General features: G+C 46.1%; 2 protein-coding genes across 4 annotated transcripts in view; one reads left to right on the forward strand and one right to left on the reverse strand.

The window, feature by feature from the left end:
* CAMSAP3 (calmodulin regulated spectrin associated protein family member 3) overlaps positions 1-2,240 on the forward strand; it is a 44,199-nt gene extending 41,959 nt beyond the window's left edge. For all 3 annotated transcript variants that reach the window (XM_028717249.2, XM_028717251.2, XM_028717252.2), the window contains one exon: positions 452-2,240. In XM_028717249.2, coding sequence (XP_028573082.2) covers positions 452-754 — 303 coding nt within the window. In that variant the 3' untranslated portion in view covers positions 755-2,240. The remainder of the gene's footprint in view (positions 1-451) is intronic.
* A 1,078-nt stretch (positions 2,241-3,318) lies between these two features.
* XAB2 (XPA binding protein 2) lies at positions 3,319-19,451 on the reverse strand. The gene is made up of 19 exons (XM_028717254.2): positions 19,339-19,451; positions 18,203-18,351; positions 17,714-17,837; positions 16,617-16,814; positions 15,114-15,248; positions 14,785-14,949; positions 13,031-13,175; positions 12,355-12,506; positions 11,588-11,707; positions 11,078-11,209; positions 10,287-10,418; positions 8,494-8,607; positions 7,833-7,995; positions 7,051-7,241; positions 6,359-6,481; positions 5,679-5,850; positions 5,443-5,569; positions 3,872-3,981; positions 3,319-3,526 (listed from the first exon to the last, which is right to left on the reverse strand). The coding sequence occupies exons 1-19, from the start codon at positions 19,381-19,383 to the stop codon at positions 3,465-3,467; spliced, it is 2,559 nt and encodes an 852-aa protein (XP_028573087.1). The 5' UTR covers positions 19,384-19,451; the 3' UTR covers positions 3,319-3,464.
* Positions 19,452-19,519: the final 68 nt, after the last annotated feature.

Below are 19,519 nucleotides of genomic sequence, written 5' to 3' on the forward strand. Positions count from 1 at the left end.
TATCTTCCTCTGATCTCTGTGAATTTGGAAGATCATGTTGGTTCCAGCTCCTGACTCTGCATGGGCTTTGCTTAATACAGCAAGGCCTCACCTTCCGCTGTTAGAATCTAGCGGCATAAAAGCATCACACTGGCTGCACCACTGAGAGATGTTAATCATAGAACCCCATGTGCAAAGGTGTTTGGTCACCTTCATTGGCTGTGAGCCTAGTGGCGGTTGAACCATACTGGCAGAAGGTAGGAGAGCCCTCTAGCCTCTGAAGAAGTCTCCCATTTCCCAGTGGAGATGAAGAAAATCATGTGTGACAGCTGCTGGCTCACAAGAACTTAGAACTGTATGTGTTTGTTGTTGGTTCTGCAGACATTTCTAATGTTGGAATGTTTTATGCGCCTCGACTTGATTCTTACTCCTGTTTTACACGCATCTTCCTCCCTGCCCCCCTCCATTTTAGGAAGTGGAGAAGAGCAAAGCCAATCACTTCCTCATCCTGTTCCGTGATTCGAGCTGCCAGTTCCGGGCGCTGTACACCCTGTCGCCAGAGACGGAGGAACTGACGCGCCTGGCAGGCTACGGGCCGCGCACCATCACTCTGGCCATGATTGAGGGCATCTACAAGTACAGCTCCGACCGTAAGCGCTTCACGCAGATTCCCAGCAAGACCATGTCCATGAGTGTGGATGCCTTCACCATCCAAGGACACCTCTGGCAGACCAAGAAGCCAGGCACCCCCAAGAAGCCAGGCACACCAAAATAGCCAGGCCTTTCCAACCTCAGCCCGTCTACTGCTTTTCTCTGCCTGGACTTTAGAGCTGCTACTTCTTAGGTTGCCGGCCCAAGTTGGATACATGGAACCCTACACATAGCCTTCCAAAATGGGTGGCTTGGGTAGATGGGTCTGTTAAGCAGGGGGCTACATCTTGTACTGGACCAGCGTTATCTCTGGCTGGATCAGAGCCACACAGGAGTCTTGTGCATAGTTCTGATGCCAGTTCTAAGGAGACTGCTTTTTTTTTGGGGGGGGGGGGTTGTTGACAGATGCTCTGGAAACTGCCAAATCCCATGATAATCTAGAGGCTCAGAGTTGCCATAGTGACACTGCCCTACATGCGGCCTGTGTGCGCTCGTCTGGGCTCCTGCATGCTCTGTCTGCCTCCAGCCACCACCTGAATGTTGGTCCACCACCACAGCAATGAAGGGTCTCTCTCTCTGATTCCTGCTTGCCTGGGGAACGGGGCCCAGGCCTTCTTTGGTTCTGTTCGGGGTTTCTTGTTTCCCTGGGTGCCCCTGTTTATATTTATACATACTTATACATATATATATAGATATATATATATATCTTGGAGCTATTTAATGATTTTTCAATTATTTGTATATAAAAAGGAACAAATTGCATTTGGAACAGTGGGGCAGGGTGAATTTGTATATGGAGATAGGCATGGTGGGGGGAGGGTAGCACAGAACAAGGTGTGTGTGTGTGTGTGTGTGTGTGTGTGTGTGTGTGTGTGTGTGTGGATGGATGTTTCCTCCTTTGGAGTTTTGTCTTTTTTCCTTCCCCACTTCCCCTTTGGGCTTTTCCCCCCTGCTCCCTTGTTCACAAGGGCTACTTGGTGTAGGGATGGGCAAGGGCTGTTTACATGTCATAACTTTTAGCAGGCATTTTGGGGGGTGGCAGGGAGCCTGTGAATTTGGCAAGCTTCAGCTGGCCATTCTCATTCAAAATATTTAGAAGCTGGGAGTTGCTGTAGTCACAGAGCAGGCCTCTGTGGATCCTGAACTGAGCTGCCAAATGGAAAATGCAAACTCCCTTCCTTCCTTACCAGTTTAGAGCTGCACCTCTGGGCTGTAGCAGGCAGTGAATGTAGGCTGCTCCTTCAGTTGTCCTCCCCAAGAGCCAGAGGAGGCCTGGGCACTGAGGGGCTTCTACCCTCTATTCTTTCTCTCCTCCCCCACCCCCTACCCGGCCCACTTGCTGTCTGGGTCTTTTCCTCCGCCTCCTGCTCTTTTGGGGTAGCAGTTGCTCTCGGGGCAGAGTGCAGGAGGGAGCTGGGGGAAGCCAATCCTGTTCAGCTTGGGGTTCTGTCTTGTTCAACTTTATTCCAGGTCTCTCGTGGTTGCTTGTTGATGACCGAATGTCATGTAGGTGTTTGGGGATACAGTATAGTGCAGGGTTGGTGTTAAAAAAATTAAAAGGGCAGGTGGGAACTTTGTCCCTGGCTGCTTAATAAAGTAACTTAAATGAACTCTTTGCTGATCATTACTTGGTGTCCTTCCATCCCACACAGAGTGGGGTGAATAAAAGACACTGGCGGCAGATTGTGTCTCTGGTTTTGAAAGCCTGCCTTTCCTTTCTCTCTATAATTGGCTTTATGTTGCAAGTGTCTGCCTTCAGCTTCAGCCTGTGCCCATTACTCAGCTGTTCTGGATAGCAGCGCAGAGGCACGGGGAAGCTAGGAGTCTAGCCATTTTAAAGCCCTTTTTGTCGGATGTTTGTGCACTTGCTCCATGTTTAATGCAGGGATAGAACTACTGGGGTGTGACCAGCTGCTGTTTCCTTGTTTGGGTTTAATTAAGCATTGCTTCCTTGAAAGCAGTGAAGGTTTGGTAGGTGTTCAGCTGGTTGGTAGAAGGAAGTAAGGTCATTCTCCCTGTTCCACCCAGCTATTTGTTGGACTTGCCCCCATAAGCATGACGAAGCAGGACAGGAATATACTTAAGAACAGGACTTGGGAGAAACTGCTATAGCAGGAAAGACAAATTATATATCGGCATTCACGGAAGGTATGTGGTAACAACCTCATCACTACTGCTTAACCCCCTTCCCTTAATGCTCATTGTTCCTAAACATCAAGAGCTTATTCACAAGTCTGCTTTAAGCTGCCAGGATCTTATGAAGTAACTGTTGTCACAACAGTTAAGCTAGTGAGAGAGGATGAATTCTTATCAGCAGCACAGTTAAGGAAATTCCATTAGGAAGCTGGGGGTTAAGCACTCCATTGTATTGAACATGCCACTGAACTGAAAGCAGTGTTTGACATAAATTGAAGAAGCCCCTTTTATTACTTTTTAAGCTTAGGAGAGTTAGAGTTTCAGGAATGAAAAGTATGCCAAACTAGCAGCTGGCAGGGCAGGTTACAGCTGGCATTGTTGCCCACCTTTTCTCATAGAGCTGGAAGGGACCCTGAGGATCATCCAGTCCAACCCCTTGCAATGCCCAAATTTGTAGCTGTCCCTTACAGGGATTGAAACTGCAACCTTGGCGTTGCCAACACCATGCTCTAACCAATTGAGCTAGTTTCCCATACAGACCTACACCAGACATTTGATAAAAAGATTTTATAAATAGCAACGTGACAGAATAGAAAAGGATACTATCAAGGAAAACAAACAAATTACACCAAGCCCAGCTTATACAGATACAACACCTGTAGCCCTAGTTCAAATGCAGTTCATCCATCTGCAGCCGCTCAATCATCCTTAAGGCCTCCAAACACAGCGGAAGGAACACTCTTCTGCTCCAGCTGCACCTCTGTAGGAGAAGAGAAGATTTGGGATAATCAATATAAAGCAAGAACAGTCAGATGTCAGGCTTAGAGAAATGACTTTGCTGGGTTGGACCTCAGCATTCTAGCAACCATTTCTGATTTGTGCCAGAACTAAGCTGAACTCTCTTTTTCACACAAAAATATACTCTTAGTTTTGCCAAAAGTATCTTCAGCAATCCCCCTTTTTCATGTGTGGGGACTTTTTAGAGACCTGGCAGATCAGAAACCCTTGCTGCTCTGTTGCAAATCATCTAGAGATCTACTGGTAAACCCTAGTCTGTACCTATTCGCTTCAAAAACTAGACCATACAGCACCGTCTCTTACTTACCGTCAGGCTCATTATCCTCACTCTCATCTCCATCATCCAAATCAATGTCTATCTCATCAGGATTAGCCTGTTTGGAGAGTTCAGCCAGCTCACTGCGGGAAGCATCACTCCTAGAAATAAGGAACAAGAAACTGGTGAATCGTACAGGAGCCAGCAAAATATTATTCACACAGTGACTGCCCCATGCCTATACTGCAGGAAACAGGTCCATCCTGAGAAGATCAAGCTGGCTTTACAGGTTCACATGTCTCTTCTCTACTGCAGGCTGCAACTGAAAGCCACTAGATAAGCTACACCAACTATTAGAACCTGCAGCGTTGACTCAACTCTTGTTGTTGTTGTTTAGTTGTGTCCGACTCTTCGTGACCCCATGGACCAGAGCACGCCAGGCACTTCTGTCTTCCACTGTCTCCCGCAGTTTGGTCAGACTCATGTTTGTAGCTTCAAGAACACTGTCCAGACTCAACTCTACAGCTTCACTATCCGCATGACCATAAATGCATTACAGTGGTGCCTCGCAAGACGAAAATACTCCGTTCCGCGAGTCTCTTCGTCTAGCGGTTTTTTCGTCTTGCGAAGCAACCCTATTAGCGGATTAGCGCTATTAGCGGCTATTAAAGGCTTAGCGGCTAAAAGGCTATTAGCGGCTTAGAAAAAGGGGGGGGGGGGAGCGAAAAAAACCGCAAGACTCGCAAGACGTTATCGTCTTGCGAAGCACATCGAAAAACGGAAAACCCTTTCATCTAGCAGGTTTTTCATCTTGCGAGGCATTCGTCTTGCGGGGCACCACTGTAAATGCATTTGGCTTCACTGTAACAACCATCAAGGCAAAACAGAACAAAAATGCACAGCGAAGTGGCCACTGGAGGTTAAAACATAAGTCACAGCATTGCTACACTCCTCCCTCTAGTCTAATGTCAATATCTTAAACTTCTCACCATAACATTTAGTAGACAAGACTCCCGGATCAAGTCATGTAACGACAAAGCCCAGCTTGGGTCTGACAGTGAGTGCCTGCCACTACCCAAGAGAGCCACAAGTTTAATCAAGGTAAGAACTAGAATTCCACTACCTATCCAACTTGCGTACATGTGGACACATACAGAATTTTAACAAAGCAGATGGAAGAACTGATCAGTTGTTTAAAAATGTCTCTTCCCCGGCCCAACAACCACAAAAAAAAGTTTGAAGTAGTGGAGACAGTAGGCACAAGGCGGTTTCTGTGGCCCTGGCTATACTTCTGTGCCTCTTCTACTACCCAAATTCCAGGGGAAAATATTTTTAAAACCTCTAACCAGAACATACATGCATTAAGATAAAAAGTAATGTACACTGCACATTAAATAGATTCTGTCTACTGCCTAGTTTCTCACAGCAAGAACACTGCATGTTTTCCCACTTCCAGCAGCAGCCACCTAGTGCTGCCATCCCCACTTCTACAACTCTCCAAGCTTATGACAAACAGCTTGGTTCTTGCCCAACCTGAAATATGACCCCTGGTGTATTGCATGCTGGGTGGTGACCTACAGCGAAGAGGTTAAGCAAGTCTCCCTGGCCTGCAGTACACTCACCTGACAAACAGGATCTTCTCCTTCGCTTGGGGCTGATCTCGCTCCGCTTCAGCTGCCAACTGCTCCGCCCGCTGCTCTAACAGTTTCATGTCATCCATGCCACTCTGCCCAGGTGCCAGGTCAGACACTGAAACCCAAAGACAAGCAGGAGGGAGGGGCAGAGGGTTAAAACGGAACCGGAGATGTAGCAGCAGACACCCCTCTCTGCCGGGACCTGTGCAGGGGGTGAGACCTACCTGTGCCCGTGGCATTGCTGTACACCTTCAGCATCTGAGAGGCCATGAAGTTGACTTGTGTGTTGTAGGTTGCTTGCACGCTTCGTTTAATGCGAAGCATCTCCCGGATAGTGTCTTCGTTCCCATGCCGGATCTCAAATTCCTTCCATGTCTGCCAGAAAGTGGCAGTAGTCTGGCAGGAGAAGAAAAAGTGTTTTGAGGGGTGGGGTGGGAAAGAAGGCAGTCACTGCGAAGTTCAACAGATCAAGCGGAACGTCTCCTTCCTGCTTCACTAGTCTTTCCCTTGAGCTCTGCTTGGGAAAAGCAACACGGAGGTGTGTCTGTGTACAGAGATGAGTTGTTCCTGTGCAGTGTATCTTCTGCACCACAAATTAAAATCCTTGCACATAAGTTGTTATAATAAATAACAATAATGCTGATAGAGTTATCCTTGAACATAATGGACAGCTAGCTTTTCTCACCTTCCCACACTGGGTCCTGAAAGGCCGTGCTCAGGCAGATGCATGACTAGTTCTCTAGTGTGTGGGAGAGATCATAGAATTGTAGAGTTGGAAGGGTCCCCGAGGGTCAACTAGTCCAACCCCCTGCAACGCAGGAATCGCAGCTAAAGAACCCCTGACAGATGGCCATCCAACTTAATTAGAAACTTCTCACAAAGGAGAGTCCACCAGGTGACTTACTCGGGGATCACACATCTGCGAACAGTAGGAATAGATGGCCCGAGCTCGGTCTATTTCGCCCAGCTTGCACTCCATGTCAGCAAAGCGCAGGCACATCTCCCGAGCGTGTTCATCTGTCAGCACCTGCAATGGGGATACGTGTTAAAATTGCACCCTGACCGCCAATGTTTCTAAAATGGCTAACGAGTTAAAAACAAAAGCATCCAAACACATATTGCAAACCGAAAGGGACGCAATAAGAGCACAGCAGCAGAAAAAGACACAAGCTGAATTGATGCTAAGCAGTCCTGTTGCATGATGACAAAGATTTGTGTGGACACCAAGTGAGCCTCCCAAAGGTTGGGGGTCGCAATCAAAGGGACTGGCTCACTCTCAGCCCTGTTTCTGAAGTGGACCTCAGGGCACAAGCAGGTGTCTCTGGGAAGTATCCCAAGCTGTATAGGGCTTTATAAAAAGGTAGCACTCAACACTTTGACCTGTGCTGAATAAGAGCAAAAACAGCATATTGCACAATATCCTCATAGTTGTAATAGTGATTACAGAAGCTGTATTTGGATTTACCCCATATCATATAAGGGAACACAATCCTATTCAGCCATTACCTAGCAGACTAGTTCATCTCTAGGCGACAGCAAGAGACTCATCCTGGAGTTTTAAACACAGCATTATTTATTTGGAAAGAAGGAACTAACCTCAATAGCCTTCTCGTAGATGCTACGTGTGTGTGTGACCCCATAGATTTCAGCTGCTCTCTTGATGTAGATATTGTACATGTCATACTGCTCCGAAGGCTGCACAGCCTGAGTGGCCCTCTCATACACTGCCATGGCATGGCGTGCCAGCCCATATTCTTCCTCCAGTTTGGCATACAGCAGGTAGATAGCTGTGAACAGAGAAGAAATGAAAGCAAAACTACATTCCTACCCCACCCCCAATCTTTGGGTCACCTCTTCTCACCAAGATATTTTGGCCCTGTATGGACTACGTTAGTGACACTCCAGATACCATAGGAAAAGTTTTAAATAAGAACTGCCCCAAGGGAGAATTATTCAGATTGCCCTCTTGCACTGAAGAGGATGTGACAGAGATGTTCTCTCCATCTCAATGGCTCCTGCTGGACAGGAACTTATCAAACCTTAATACAGATTGGCTACCCTAAGGGGTAGTTTTCAGTTGTTTTGAACTACAACTCCCATGATCCCAGACTACTGGCTAAGCCAGCCCAGTTGAGGCAGATGGGAACTGCAATCCACAACCTCTGGAGAACACCACGATGGCAACCACTGGGTTATGGATGCAGATGTCCTCTGGCTCGCGTTGAGAGCAAGTCCTCTAGCTTTGGCCTTGCTGTTTCCTGTATCTCAGCTTCCGTTGCCCAGGAAAACAGGACTGGGCATTTCCCATTATTTATCAGCTCCCACCCCCAGGCTTTTACTGCCTCTGCTCCCTTGCAACAGAGCACAGTTCCGCTTACTTTTAGCGTATTTCTGGGGGCAGCCATCTAGAGCCTGTTCAAAGAGGTCCCGTGCACGCTCCAACTTCTTGCCACCATAGCGGTCGGTGAATTTGGTAAGATAGGTGTTCCAAATGTCATACACGTTTGGCCACTTGAACAATGAGATGCCCCTCTCATACGCCTGCCGGAGAGAGGGAATGGTATGAAAAAGACAGCAAAAGCTTTCTTCTTGTTGGTATACTCTTACCTATATGAAAACCACCATCTTGAGTCAGGTGATTGTGGTCTACGTAGTCCAGTATTATCTGCTCTGGCTGACAGCAGCAACCCACTATCTCCAAAATAGATAAATATTTTCCCAGCTTTGCTACCTGAGGGTCTTTTAAACTGGAGATGCCAAGGAATGAATCACGGGACCCATTAGCTGAATCCTACCCTCCATGCTAATCTTTTCAAAGGTAAGATTAGCATCTCCTACAGAGATGTAGGATCTGCAGAGTTCCGCTCTGCTACACCACACACTGTAGATATTTTGAGCCCAAGGTCCTCTCTCTCAAGCTCCACAGCTTGCAGCAGGCAGCTTTTACGATTCAGTGGCTCCCAAACCAACCAGATGGGCAACTTCCCACTCCCCCAGCTGCTATGAGAGCAGACAGAGGTATTGATACGGCCAACTCACCTTGAAGCTCTCTTCAAAGTAGCTGTGCTCTTCCAGGAAGAGGCCATAGTTAATGATGATTTGTGGGGTGGCAATGCGCAGGTCCAGAATGCGGTCATACACGGCTTTAGTAGACTAGGAGTGGTGACATAAAGAAACTTCAATATTAGGCTGAACCACAAAGAGACAGCCAAGTTACAGACAGCTTGGGGCCCTCAGTTACTGTCCCTTCCCCAGCTATGCCCAGAGATACAGAGGGAGGAGATCAGGAGGGAGGAAACAAGTCCCTGTGGTCAATACAGGTCTTTTATTGCAGAGCTGGCAGGGCTGCTGCCCACAGCTGCTCAAGGCAAGCGGTAAACAAGGCTCCCTATTACCTTCAAAGGGAATCAGTAGGCCCCAGTTGGATTGTCAGAAAATATGGGAGCAAGAACTGTAGCTACAGACTGCTGTGTGCTTCACATAGTGTTTTATTTATCGATTAAATTTGTCAACTATCTTGTCCAAGGCAATCCACAGCAACTTGCAACCAAACCGACAATAAACCTCACATAGATACATTAAAACCAAGAGAAAAGGGAAATGCATTAAAAAATATGCCAGCCGCTTCTAAAAGGCTAGCTAGAAATAATCATGTATAAAAGGGGGAAACACTGAAGGCAGGAAAGAAGTCAGGAGAGCCCAGATAAATATGCTGAAAGAAGCTATGGGTACCAAAACCCACGGTTTCTTGAAGTAGAGACTTCGCTTCAGGGAACGGGAAGTCAGGGGCTTGAGTTGTGCAAGGCTGCTCTGCTACTGACTCCATGTAACAGAGCCAGTTCTCTGGGCCCAGTGCTACTCTCCAGCCAGGCACAGGAAGCAGCTGATGGAGCATGACAGCCCCTCTCCATGCCTCAGCATCATACTATTTCAAAGCCAAAGCCATGGTGAAAGGGGAGGAGAGGAGGGTACAGTCCCTAGAATAGCTTAAAGATGACTAGGAAACAGTGAGGGTCTGTCATTTTGGGTGGTTCAGAAGATCTCCAAGTATAGCATTAGCTACCAAACCAAGTGGTCTACGGAATACCTAACCACTGATTTTGTGCCACTGAAAAGCCAAGGAATGCCAATTCAAAAACCAGCTCATTTGTGCCTAGCTAAAGCTTTTTTTTTTTTAATAAATATTTTTTATTGTGTTTCTTTCCATAGTTTCACAAGTTCAAAAATACAAAAGTAAAAAACAAGAAACAAATTTTGAAGGTATAAGAAAAATAAAAAAGAATAAATGTATGTCAAATCATCTTCCCCTAATTTATCACTGTCAGTTGGACCTCCTCACATCTTCCAGGCCTTGCGTTCTATGCAATAGCTAAAGCTTTTTTTAAAAAAAGAAGACGACTGTTTTGGGAGGGCTACTGAAGTGGCAAAAAGTCATTCACTTTCTGCACAGCTTGTCCCAGTGGTTAATCCTTTTGCCTGCTAAACTGGAGCCGGGTTTCTAATTTGTCTTTAGTCTAATTCCCAGATGCTGACCCTTATTCTGTCTCTCCCTGCCAGTTCAAGGAGACATTTACTGCCCACAGTACTTGCTTCCTTGGATACTTCTCAGACACTTCTGGACAGAAGGCGATTAAAGCTGATTGAATAATACTTAAAACAGCCAGAGAGAAGTGCCATGATAGGAAAGAAGAACAGAAACCCAAAGCTAATGCTTTTCCTGTCTGGATGAGGCAGGCTTCCATGACTGCTCCAGACAGGAAAAGTTGGCGCTTACCCTTCCCACAACTCCAGAAGGCTCTGGCAGACAATGGAGGCCAGGAAAGGCCACTTACCTTGAAGGTGCCAAGACTTTCTTCCAGGTCAGCCAACATAGACCAAACCTTGAGGGACTTGTAGACACGGTTCTGCACAGGTTCTGAGGAATCAAAATACTCTGCTTTCTTAGCTGGGATGGCTGTGGCTTTCTGAAGGAACAAGAGAAAAGAGATGCCGGTGAAAGTGGGAGAAGCCTATGGAAGTCTAGCAGCACACCCTGATGATTAAGGGTAGAATTCACATAGCACTAAGTGGGGTATGCACATGGGGAACAAGGACTGCTCAAGCAAGAAGACGTCCTCCCTTCTCCCCGTGTGCCCTCTAAACCTGTTCTGAGGATCCTCTAACTTCCAGAGCAGATTTTCTTTTGGTGTGTGTGTGTGTGTGTGTGTGTGTGTGTGTGTGTGTGTGTGTGTAGAGGAATGCTGTTGTGGGAACAGACCTCGCTTTGCGCTTGCAACAACTTAGTTGAATCCCACCCTTAGAATGTATCTCTCCCGCTCTTTAGATATAAATTATCTCTGCAGACAGGAAATTGGGTGGCCTCACATTGTTAGAAATACAAAAGCTTAGAAATCTTGGTTTCCTGGTTTCTCATTTAGCCACAGCGCACCATTCAGCTAATAACGGTGCTTCCCTGTGATTCAACCACTAGAGCTCCAACTCCATTCAGGGAGATGTGGACAGAAGAAAGGAGTCTTCTTTTTGATTGCATGACTATACGCCCTTAACTCCGAAGTAATCCTCTGGGAACCCAAAAAGCAACCCTTCTGGATTATCAGATGCCTGCCCCCCTGTTTCTGCTCACCCGCAGGATGCGCAGCGCTTGGTCATAGTTCTCGTGCCGCAACTCCATCTCGCCATATTCGCACCACACGCTGGCCAGCTCATCCACTTGCTTGAAGTTGACCTTGGTAGCCTTTTCAAAAATGGTTCTGGCCTGGGAACAAGTAAGGTAGGCAAGGTGAGGGGGAAAGCAGGGCCAGAAAGAGCCCCCAGTTTCAGCATCTCCTCTCCTTGGACTAGGCTAAGTGGTGGGGCAGGTCATCCAAGAAATGCTGCATCCACAAGGATGGTGGCTTCCCGGAGTTTGGGTTAGGTTGACTGAATATAAGACTCGCTCACCACAACCAAAATCCCTGAATCAATTTACAAGAAGAATGAAACACAGTAACAAAAATGCATGGAGTTAAGCCTGAGGCAGCTGTGGTGAAGGGTCTGTTGTGCTTCTGGGCAGCAGCCAGGAAAGTAAGGCAGGAAACATTTCGAAAGGCAAGGACAGAGCAGCGTTAGCCTCCCAAACCCATGCATCACTCACGTCTTCAATCTGTCCATTGACCTCGTAGAATTTGGCAAAAGAAACCCACAGCGTATGTGTCTTTCCGGTGGCTTTAAAGGGGTCGACAGTCTGAACCGCTTCTGTGTATGTGTTGATGATCTGGAGGAAGCAGGGAGAGAGGTAGAAGAAAAGAAAAGAGTGAGCTCTGGCAGGTTCCTAGGTTCCTTCCTTCCTGTACGGTTTCGTGGCTGTAGCTGCGAAGCACAACATAGAGGAAGTGAGAAGTGCCAACGAGTACAATCCCAATGAAGTTTTTATTCTGGAAAACAGCCTGCTTCTCAGCAGATCTAGAAGGCCACTGGATGGTGACAAGTGGGAGAACTGGCTCTCCATTCCCAGCTCAGCCCTGTGTGGCAGGTCAGTCTTCCAGGCAGCAGCTTAATTAGACCAGCATGAGTACCCATCTATGAATGCCCTTCTGAGCAAACGTGGAAACTCCAGTGTGCTGAGCACCCATTAGTAGACAGAAGCTTTTTGAAACTTCATGAAATTTGCTTGGGGTGGAGGGAGCCCCAGTGGATGAAATCCTGTGTCAACTTCCATCAGTGACATGACCAACGTTGGGTGGAAGCAACTCCTTGGAGGGTATTCAGATTCAGCTCCATACCCAAAACTTTGCCATTCATCACTGATGCTGCAACCCAGTGTTTAACAGAAGGGGAACGCGCTAGCTTGAAGGTTCAGCAGCTCCCTCGTTCCCAGCGCTGGGTCTGCTCGTGCAATCCCTACTGTGGGGATTTCCTTACCTCGCGAGGCTTGCCTTCATACAGCTTCACCCGCTTGTGCCACTCGTGGACGTTGTGAGGATTCTGGCGCAAGAGGACACTGTTAAGAAGCAAGGGCCGGCGTGTGATCAGCTGCTCAAAGCGAGCCAGGCGCAGCTCCAGGTCCACGTCATCTGTTTCCCGGGGGGGGGGGGGGCAAAAGAGCAGGAATGAGAGATGGTGCAGGAAGGCAGCTACTTGCAGCTGAAATTCCCCCTCTATTTTCTCACCTACACATTCCATACCTATAGCTATGCCCTGAGTTCCTTTGGGAGGAAGGGCAGGATTTAATATGAGAATATCTATCTATCTATCTATCTATCTATCTATCTATCATCTATCTATCTATTCATCTCCCAAGCTCCAAAGGATGTCCACAAAATGCAAGGATACGAATTAAGAATTGCTGGGTCCACATTCAATGGCCAAAGGAGAGGGAAGCTCTTTTAACATAAGGCTTCATCAATGCATCAATGATGCAACCCCAGGGAGAAACGTCCATCACAACTTGAAAAAGTTTAGGGAGAACTGAGACATCCTCAGGAGTCTCAGCAACTCCGACATGCATTCTCCTAGATGCAGTCTGGAGAAGAATTTCTTCTCTTCTGAAAGGGAAGGAGGAGCAGCACCTGCTTCCTACCACCTGAGCTGCTCTTACCCTCCTCCTCACGTCCCATCTCAGAGCTGGTCTCCATCTTGGCAGCAATCATGCTCTCCTCAAATTGGGCGTAGCTGTCGAACACCTGAGTGAAATCCCGCACTGTCATCACAGTCTGTATGGCTTCTTCGTAGACATCGCGAGCCTAAGACAGAGAGGGTGAAGGGATTACAGTCTGCAAAGCAATGCCTGTGGTCTCTGTTCCCACGGCCAGCTACCAAGCAGCTTCGAGTTCTCTAATGGTTTTCATGGGAAATGCTCTTAAGAAAGCACAGATCACCACTCAAGACGTATCCACTTATATGGAACTCAAAGCTTTTTCTTATTGTGGGAGGAAACGGTGGGCCAAGAGGAACTGCCTCTGGGATGAAAATGATCTACAAAGAGGTTATTTGGAACAGGCAACATGAACTTCCCATGCCAAGAAAGAGCAGGTACCCGCAACTCAATCCAAAGTGACTACTGCATTCTAACTTCTTTCAGAGCTCAACCCTATATTTAGGCATCTCTCGGGGGGGGGGGGGGTGCAACTCAGAGACTAGGGGTGGCAGATGCAGCTGCCCAGAAGAGTGGAGAGGCGGCTGAGGGAACCCTACACAAGGGAGGATGTTCCAAAAAGGATGAGAGGCTGCCAGCTCTGCAGGCAAGGGGTGACGTAACTGGGCTCCTGAGCCCCACAGGGGAGCCGCAGAAAGAATGTAGTTGGTCAAGGGAGCCGTGGACTCAAAAAGGTTGAAAACCTCTGGGCTAAATGCCTTTGCCTTTGATTCTACTGTGAGGAGGAATCAAGTTACAGGATCACCCAGAAGTTTAAACCTGAACAACTGAGGGCTTGTTCAGATGTCCCAAAGGAGAGAAGACGTTATTGAGTACTAATTCTCAGTCTCCTCTGGTTGTCCATACATTACATTTTTTTTCACCTGTCTGCTGACCTCAGTACCAATTAAAAAAACAAACAAACAATGATTTCTAAAAATCTACCTGGCATGACATTACGACATGAAAATCCTGCTTGTTATGTACAGTCACCCCAGAAAGCACTAGGATTCTTATTTGTTTTCCCTAGTGACTTTTCACAAACTTGGAACACTTCATGTATTATGAGACACTATGAATTCTTCTGATGGGGAGAAAGCAGAACAGAAATAATATAATAAAAGAAGAAAATCATAGAAGATACTCCCACTATCCTTTGTCCCTCCTCTATGCTAGGTAACTGTCCTCTATTGCCAATCTTCCAGATTCTTCCATTTCCATTTTTGTTTGGTGGCTTGTAAGGATTTCTGTTTGTTATTTTGCCAACTGTTCATTATCTGATCCCTACAAGCTCAGTAAACGCCTTATTTAAAAGAGTGAATTAGGAGAAGAGTGGAGACAGACAATAGCTCTTTTTAAGTGAGTTCAAAGTGATCTAAAAGAGGCTTCCCTTCTGGTCAAAAAGGGTTTCAGAGCAATAGAAACACCTATAACGTCTGCTTAGTAGGGGTACGTGTGGGTGGCATGCATTTACCATTACTAGCAGACTGTTGTTCAAACTGTCTTCAGCCCTTCATAAAAATTAATGTCTGTCTCCAACCCAAGATTTTCACCAAATAAAGGTGAGGTCTTGCTCAGACCAGATGAATAAGGAATTTAAGAGGAAATAGCTGAAAGACTTGAACATTACACTCTGTGCCATTTTGAAGTTCCCCCTGGGATGTGACTCCAGCCAAGTCCCTGCATCACAGCACAAACCCTCAGGCCCAGGGGACTACCTTCTCAAAATGCCCACTGCGGATGTAGTAGTCTGCCAAGGAACACCATAGCTTGCCCAGCTGGTCGGTGAAGCGAGTCAGGCCGCCCCGGATTATGGCCCCCACATTGAGCGACTTCACCTTGTCCGGATTCTGCGAGATGAGGTCACAGAGCTCGTGCCACAGCTGCAACGGAGAGGACAAGGTGTCAGAGAGATCTTAGCAACGCTGAGAGGCAGGAAAAGCATCAAGTGTACAGGTTGTTCTGCAGCAGGCGTCTTTGGATGAAGGAGAAGAGAGATCCTCCACATAATTTTGGAGGGCTGACTGCCAGCTACCATGAGCCTCACTTGATAGTTGGATTTCCCCTCCTTGGAGATGAAGCGTTCATCATTCACCACAGCGGCAAGGCGGACAGCAGCCTCATCCAGGCGGTCAATGGAGCGCAGGTACTCAATATATTCCTCAGCATTCTCCGGGCTCAGCTGCAACATAAAAACGCATACAGCTCAGAATCCACCAGAATGCTGACAAGACCAAAATAGTGGCAGTAGAAGGGCTAATGTAAATTAATTGCAACACTGCTAGAAGTGCCAGCTCAAGGTTAGCTAAGAATACAAAGAGTAGCTTACAACCTTTTGTGCATAGTGTGTTAAAGCTAATTAAAATTTGTCGGGGGGAACAAGTGTGATTTCTTTTATGCAACATGACAAAATTTCCACTTCTTCCAAAATTAAAATAAAAAACAGGAGGAGATTAAACAGAATACTATCTACAGATTTAGAGCAGACAACATTTTGTAAAGAGGTGTCCTAGTTCAGGAGTCCTAAGCAAAGGGTTTCAGACCCAGAACCCCTCTTTAAGTCCATTTGCAATGCAGGATCTACTTAAGAGTTGGCATAGGTTCATTTATCCTCGCTGTATGGTGATCAGATACACAAAAAGTACAAGCGCATTGCATCTTTACCAGATGTATATAAGGGGGAATTTGTCATGTAGGGCTGCAAAAAACCTGTCCCTGCTGAAATTTCCTGTTCTGTGAAACCACTAAAGGTTAAGGGTTTGTGGCTTCCTTTGCATCTGGTGTCTCGGTTTCTTTAAAAATAACAGAAAAAAGAAAATTATTGGGCGCCACTGATGTAATTTACAACAAGTTTCTGCATCTCAACTCCCAGCTGAAGGACAGTTCTTGGGTTAACACAATGAATAATAATATTCTGGGCGGCTCCCAATCGAGTGTTAAAAACAATACAGCATTAACTTCCCTAAACAGGGCTGCCTTCAGATGTCTTTTAAAGATAGTATAGCTGCTTATTTCCTTCACATCTGAAGGGAGGGTGTTCCACAGGGTGGGCGCCACTACCGAGAAGGCCCTCGGTGCATTAGTATTTCTGGAAAGTCTCCCTGATCTGATCTAGAGAGGTACCCAATTAAATAACACTTTTGTCCAATACTCTCCCTTTGAGAGGGGATTTCTCTTTGCTGAAAAAGCAATTTTATTTTTCTCTGTCATAAATGAAATCAATCAAATATTTTGGTGCTATTGAAGAATTTGTTCCACAGCCTTCTGATCTCTCTGTACCTTCTCTAGCCACTTCCAAAAACTATGAGTACCCAAGTCAAATACAGTATAGTATTCCAGTAGAAGTTTCGCAAGGGCTATGCACAAGACTAAAAGCAGGACAAGAATTCATTTAGTGCAAATAATGAAAAGGAGCCTAAAAGAGAAGAAACCCATTTAAGCAGTCATTGCACAAGGAAGACAACACCTTCTCTACAAAGATTACGCAGATGGCTCAGAGGTGGAAGAGTTTGGCAAGACAAATTAGTTGGGGACATGTGGGCTCCCTTACCTTCAGGTACCTGCGGTAGACCCGTACAGCTGTCTCGGGTAATGGATACAGGCGCACAAACTTCAGGTAGAGTGGCCAGATACGATGGTGCTGTGTGATGGGCAGGGCCCGGAGGGCTCGGTCAAAGGTCCTACGGGTGCGGGTGATCCGACACTGGTCCATAAGAAACTGGCAGTAATCTAGCCATATCCGAGGCATCTACAATCAGACAGAATAATAATAAGTAAATAGCAACTCCCTTTGGGGATCCGGTCAAAGGTTAACATTGTCCACAGCCTGCTTCTAATAGTGGCTACACATATGTGACTAGGAAGTTCACAAGTGGGCTATGACAACAACAGTGGCTTGCATCTAGCATGCAGCAGTCAAGCAAGTCACTGCCTCTGAATACAGCTGTTCCATTTTTAGAAATTCTGCTTATCTATTTCTTTAATCAAAAAACCAACAAACTTACTTGCAAACTCCACACTTTGTAATACTAGGGTTGCCATACGTCTGGAATTTCCCAGACATAGCCAGGATTTGGCCGTCCGAAACAGTGTCGAACAACTTTTGTGCATTTCCTTTTTGCTTATCCTAAACCTATTGCAATCAATTACCATATTTTTCTGTGTATAAACTAGGTTCCCCCCCTAAAAAATAATGTCCAAAATTTGGGGGCGTCTTATACACAGATAGATATCAAATTTCACTAGGAGACTCAAGTGCTAGTGTTTTGAATAAAAAATTCTCTACAAAATGGCTCATCAGTTTATAAACCCTTCAGTGATTTTCGTTAAGGCTTTCTTCTTAAGGAAGGAGCTCCCCCGTTATTTTTATCATTTCCTTCCCATTGCTATGTGGCATCTACAACAGTTTCTGAGACAAACTCAAGATTTAGGCTAAAGATTGTTGTTTTTAAGAGAATTGAAAGTGGTATACTAGAGCCATTATTGCACTCCACATATGCACACATCTGAGAAACAGCTCTGGAATCAAAACATATGTGAGGCCTTCACATAGACATCGTCATAACCTAGCCAGAATAGCAGCCATTATGATTGAATCACTTTTCCCAGGTGTTACCAGCCCTCTAAGCATATCACCAACCACTGTACCTTGTGCATGAAGACAAGGGCACGCTCATGACAGTTGTTCACTTCTTCATAGCTGGGATCTGTTACACACTTGCTCTTTACCTGCTTCCGTCGCTGCTTGAGATAATTATACCACAGCTTGTAGCTGCAAAACACAAAGGGGGCAACTGTTAACATTAAAGTAAAAGATTTTGCCATGTTGCTCCCAGCTCTCATTACAAAGGGAGTTGGGTGATCATAGTGCCTTGCTCCTGAAATAAACCAGGGAAACATCAACAGGGACAGCAAGGGGTTCCATCTGTTGAGGGTATTCCTGTATGCTTTCAGAAGAGACCAGAAACAGATCATAAGAAACTCCCCTCAATTCTGGAGAAGTTAAGAGTTAGCCTTTCATTTACATTTTTAATACAACAATGCCTTATGAAAATCTGGATTGAAAAAGGTTACCCTACTACCTTCATGCAGTTTGCTAAAGAACTTTACATAAAAGAAAGAGACACAAGTGCATACCTGCCTGGCAATTCCTTAAGAGCTCTCTCATAGATCAGATTCAAGATATGCTTAGGAGCATTTTGCTTGAACTCAATGTAGCGGATCCAGCACTTAACAGAGAAGGGGTTGCGCAATATTTCTTCTTCATATTGCAAGTCTTCCTCTTCCTATGCAGGGGTGAAGAGCAAGGTGATATAAATTTAGAGAAAGGATGTACTATTATATTTCTTTGTGCAGCACCATTATAACTTAGGCACTCCAATGCTATCTTCAGGCTTTTGAAAAATGCTACCTAATTTTACATGTGAGGATATGAAAAATGAACCAAAAAATCATCACTTCATATTTTACTGCAGCCACAAATTCACTAAGTAATCTTTAGCAAGTCTCTGGCCCCAGCTCTAAGATCAAATATGGGGGGGGGGGTGTACAATCTTACCTTATAGGACTACTGTAAGTTAGTAAGAACGAAAGCAGATATTATAGAGCAGCATTTCTCAATCTTGGGTCCCAAATATTGCTGGACTCCCATCATCGCTGACCACTGGTCCTGCTAGCTAGAAATGACAGGAATTGTAGTCCAACAACATCTGGGAACCCAAGGTTGAGAAAGGCTGTTACAAATAATCACACAACAGCTGTCACTCTAAGCCTCTTCCTTTTTAAATGTCTGCTTAAAATAACATAGAGTGACATCATAAGCATCCCGCTTTAACATCATAGGCTGGCAGAAGAAGTATGATGGTGTCATATCACAATCTTTTTTGGTATTAAATGTTACAAGAAGGAGTGAGTCAAAGGGCACAAAGAGACAGCGGTTTTCTCTTGTAACAACACTTGGCCTGGCCATGAAATACCATACGGTACACGGGACATTTTGAACACTTAAAATTCGCTGCACGAATGCAAAGTAGAATTATTGTGCAAGGCTATCACTCAGCGACTCGCCATTAGCAGGATTACATCGCTTTTCCTTGTCTTGGTTCAATCTTGAGGGCAAAGAACTCTGCACATGTTCGAAGGAAGCCTCGCCTTTTATTTCACCGGCGGCGGGGGGGAGAGAATTAAGTTCTATGGACGAAGGGGAGCTCGGCCTAGGGAGGACCCGTCCGAGCATTTCACCCCCCGACACCTTCCCACCGGGCCCTACTCACGAAAAAGAGCTCCCGCTTCCCCAACACCGTCTCCAGCTCCGGCATCTTGGACGCTTCCCACCCCGAGCGAGGCGCACGGCAATGACGCACAAGCACAGCTGCGGTTCAGAGCTCGGGCTCTCTCCTCCGCTTGCGTCACTTGGTCAGCAACAGTCCTATTGGTGATCCGACAGGGAGGGCG

This window comes from Podarcis muralis, chromosome 2, assembly GCF_964188315.1.
Source record: "Podarcis muralis chromosome 2, rPodMur119.hap1.1, whole genome shotgun sequence".
NCBI classification, from domain to species: Eukaryota; Metazoa; Chordata; class Lepidosauria; order Squamata; family Lacertidae; genus Podarcis; species Podarcis muralis.

Excerpts from the sequence above, each read along its gene's own strand:
- XAB2 (XM_028717254.2), bottom strand. The coding sequence starts at position 19,383 with ATGCCGGAGCTGGAGACGGTGTTGGGGAAGCGGGAGCTCTTTTTC. Across the intron at positions 16,815-17,713 it reads CCCTTGTCTTCATGCACAAG|ATGCCTCGGATATGGCTAGA; the intron begins GTACAGTGGTTG and ends GTCTGATTGTAG. Across the intron at positions 12,507-13,030 it reads GATGGGACGTGAGGAGGAGG|ATGACGTGGACCTGGAGCTG; the intron begins GTAAGAGCAGCT and ends CCCGGGAAACAG.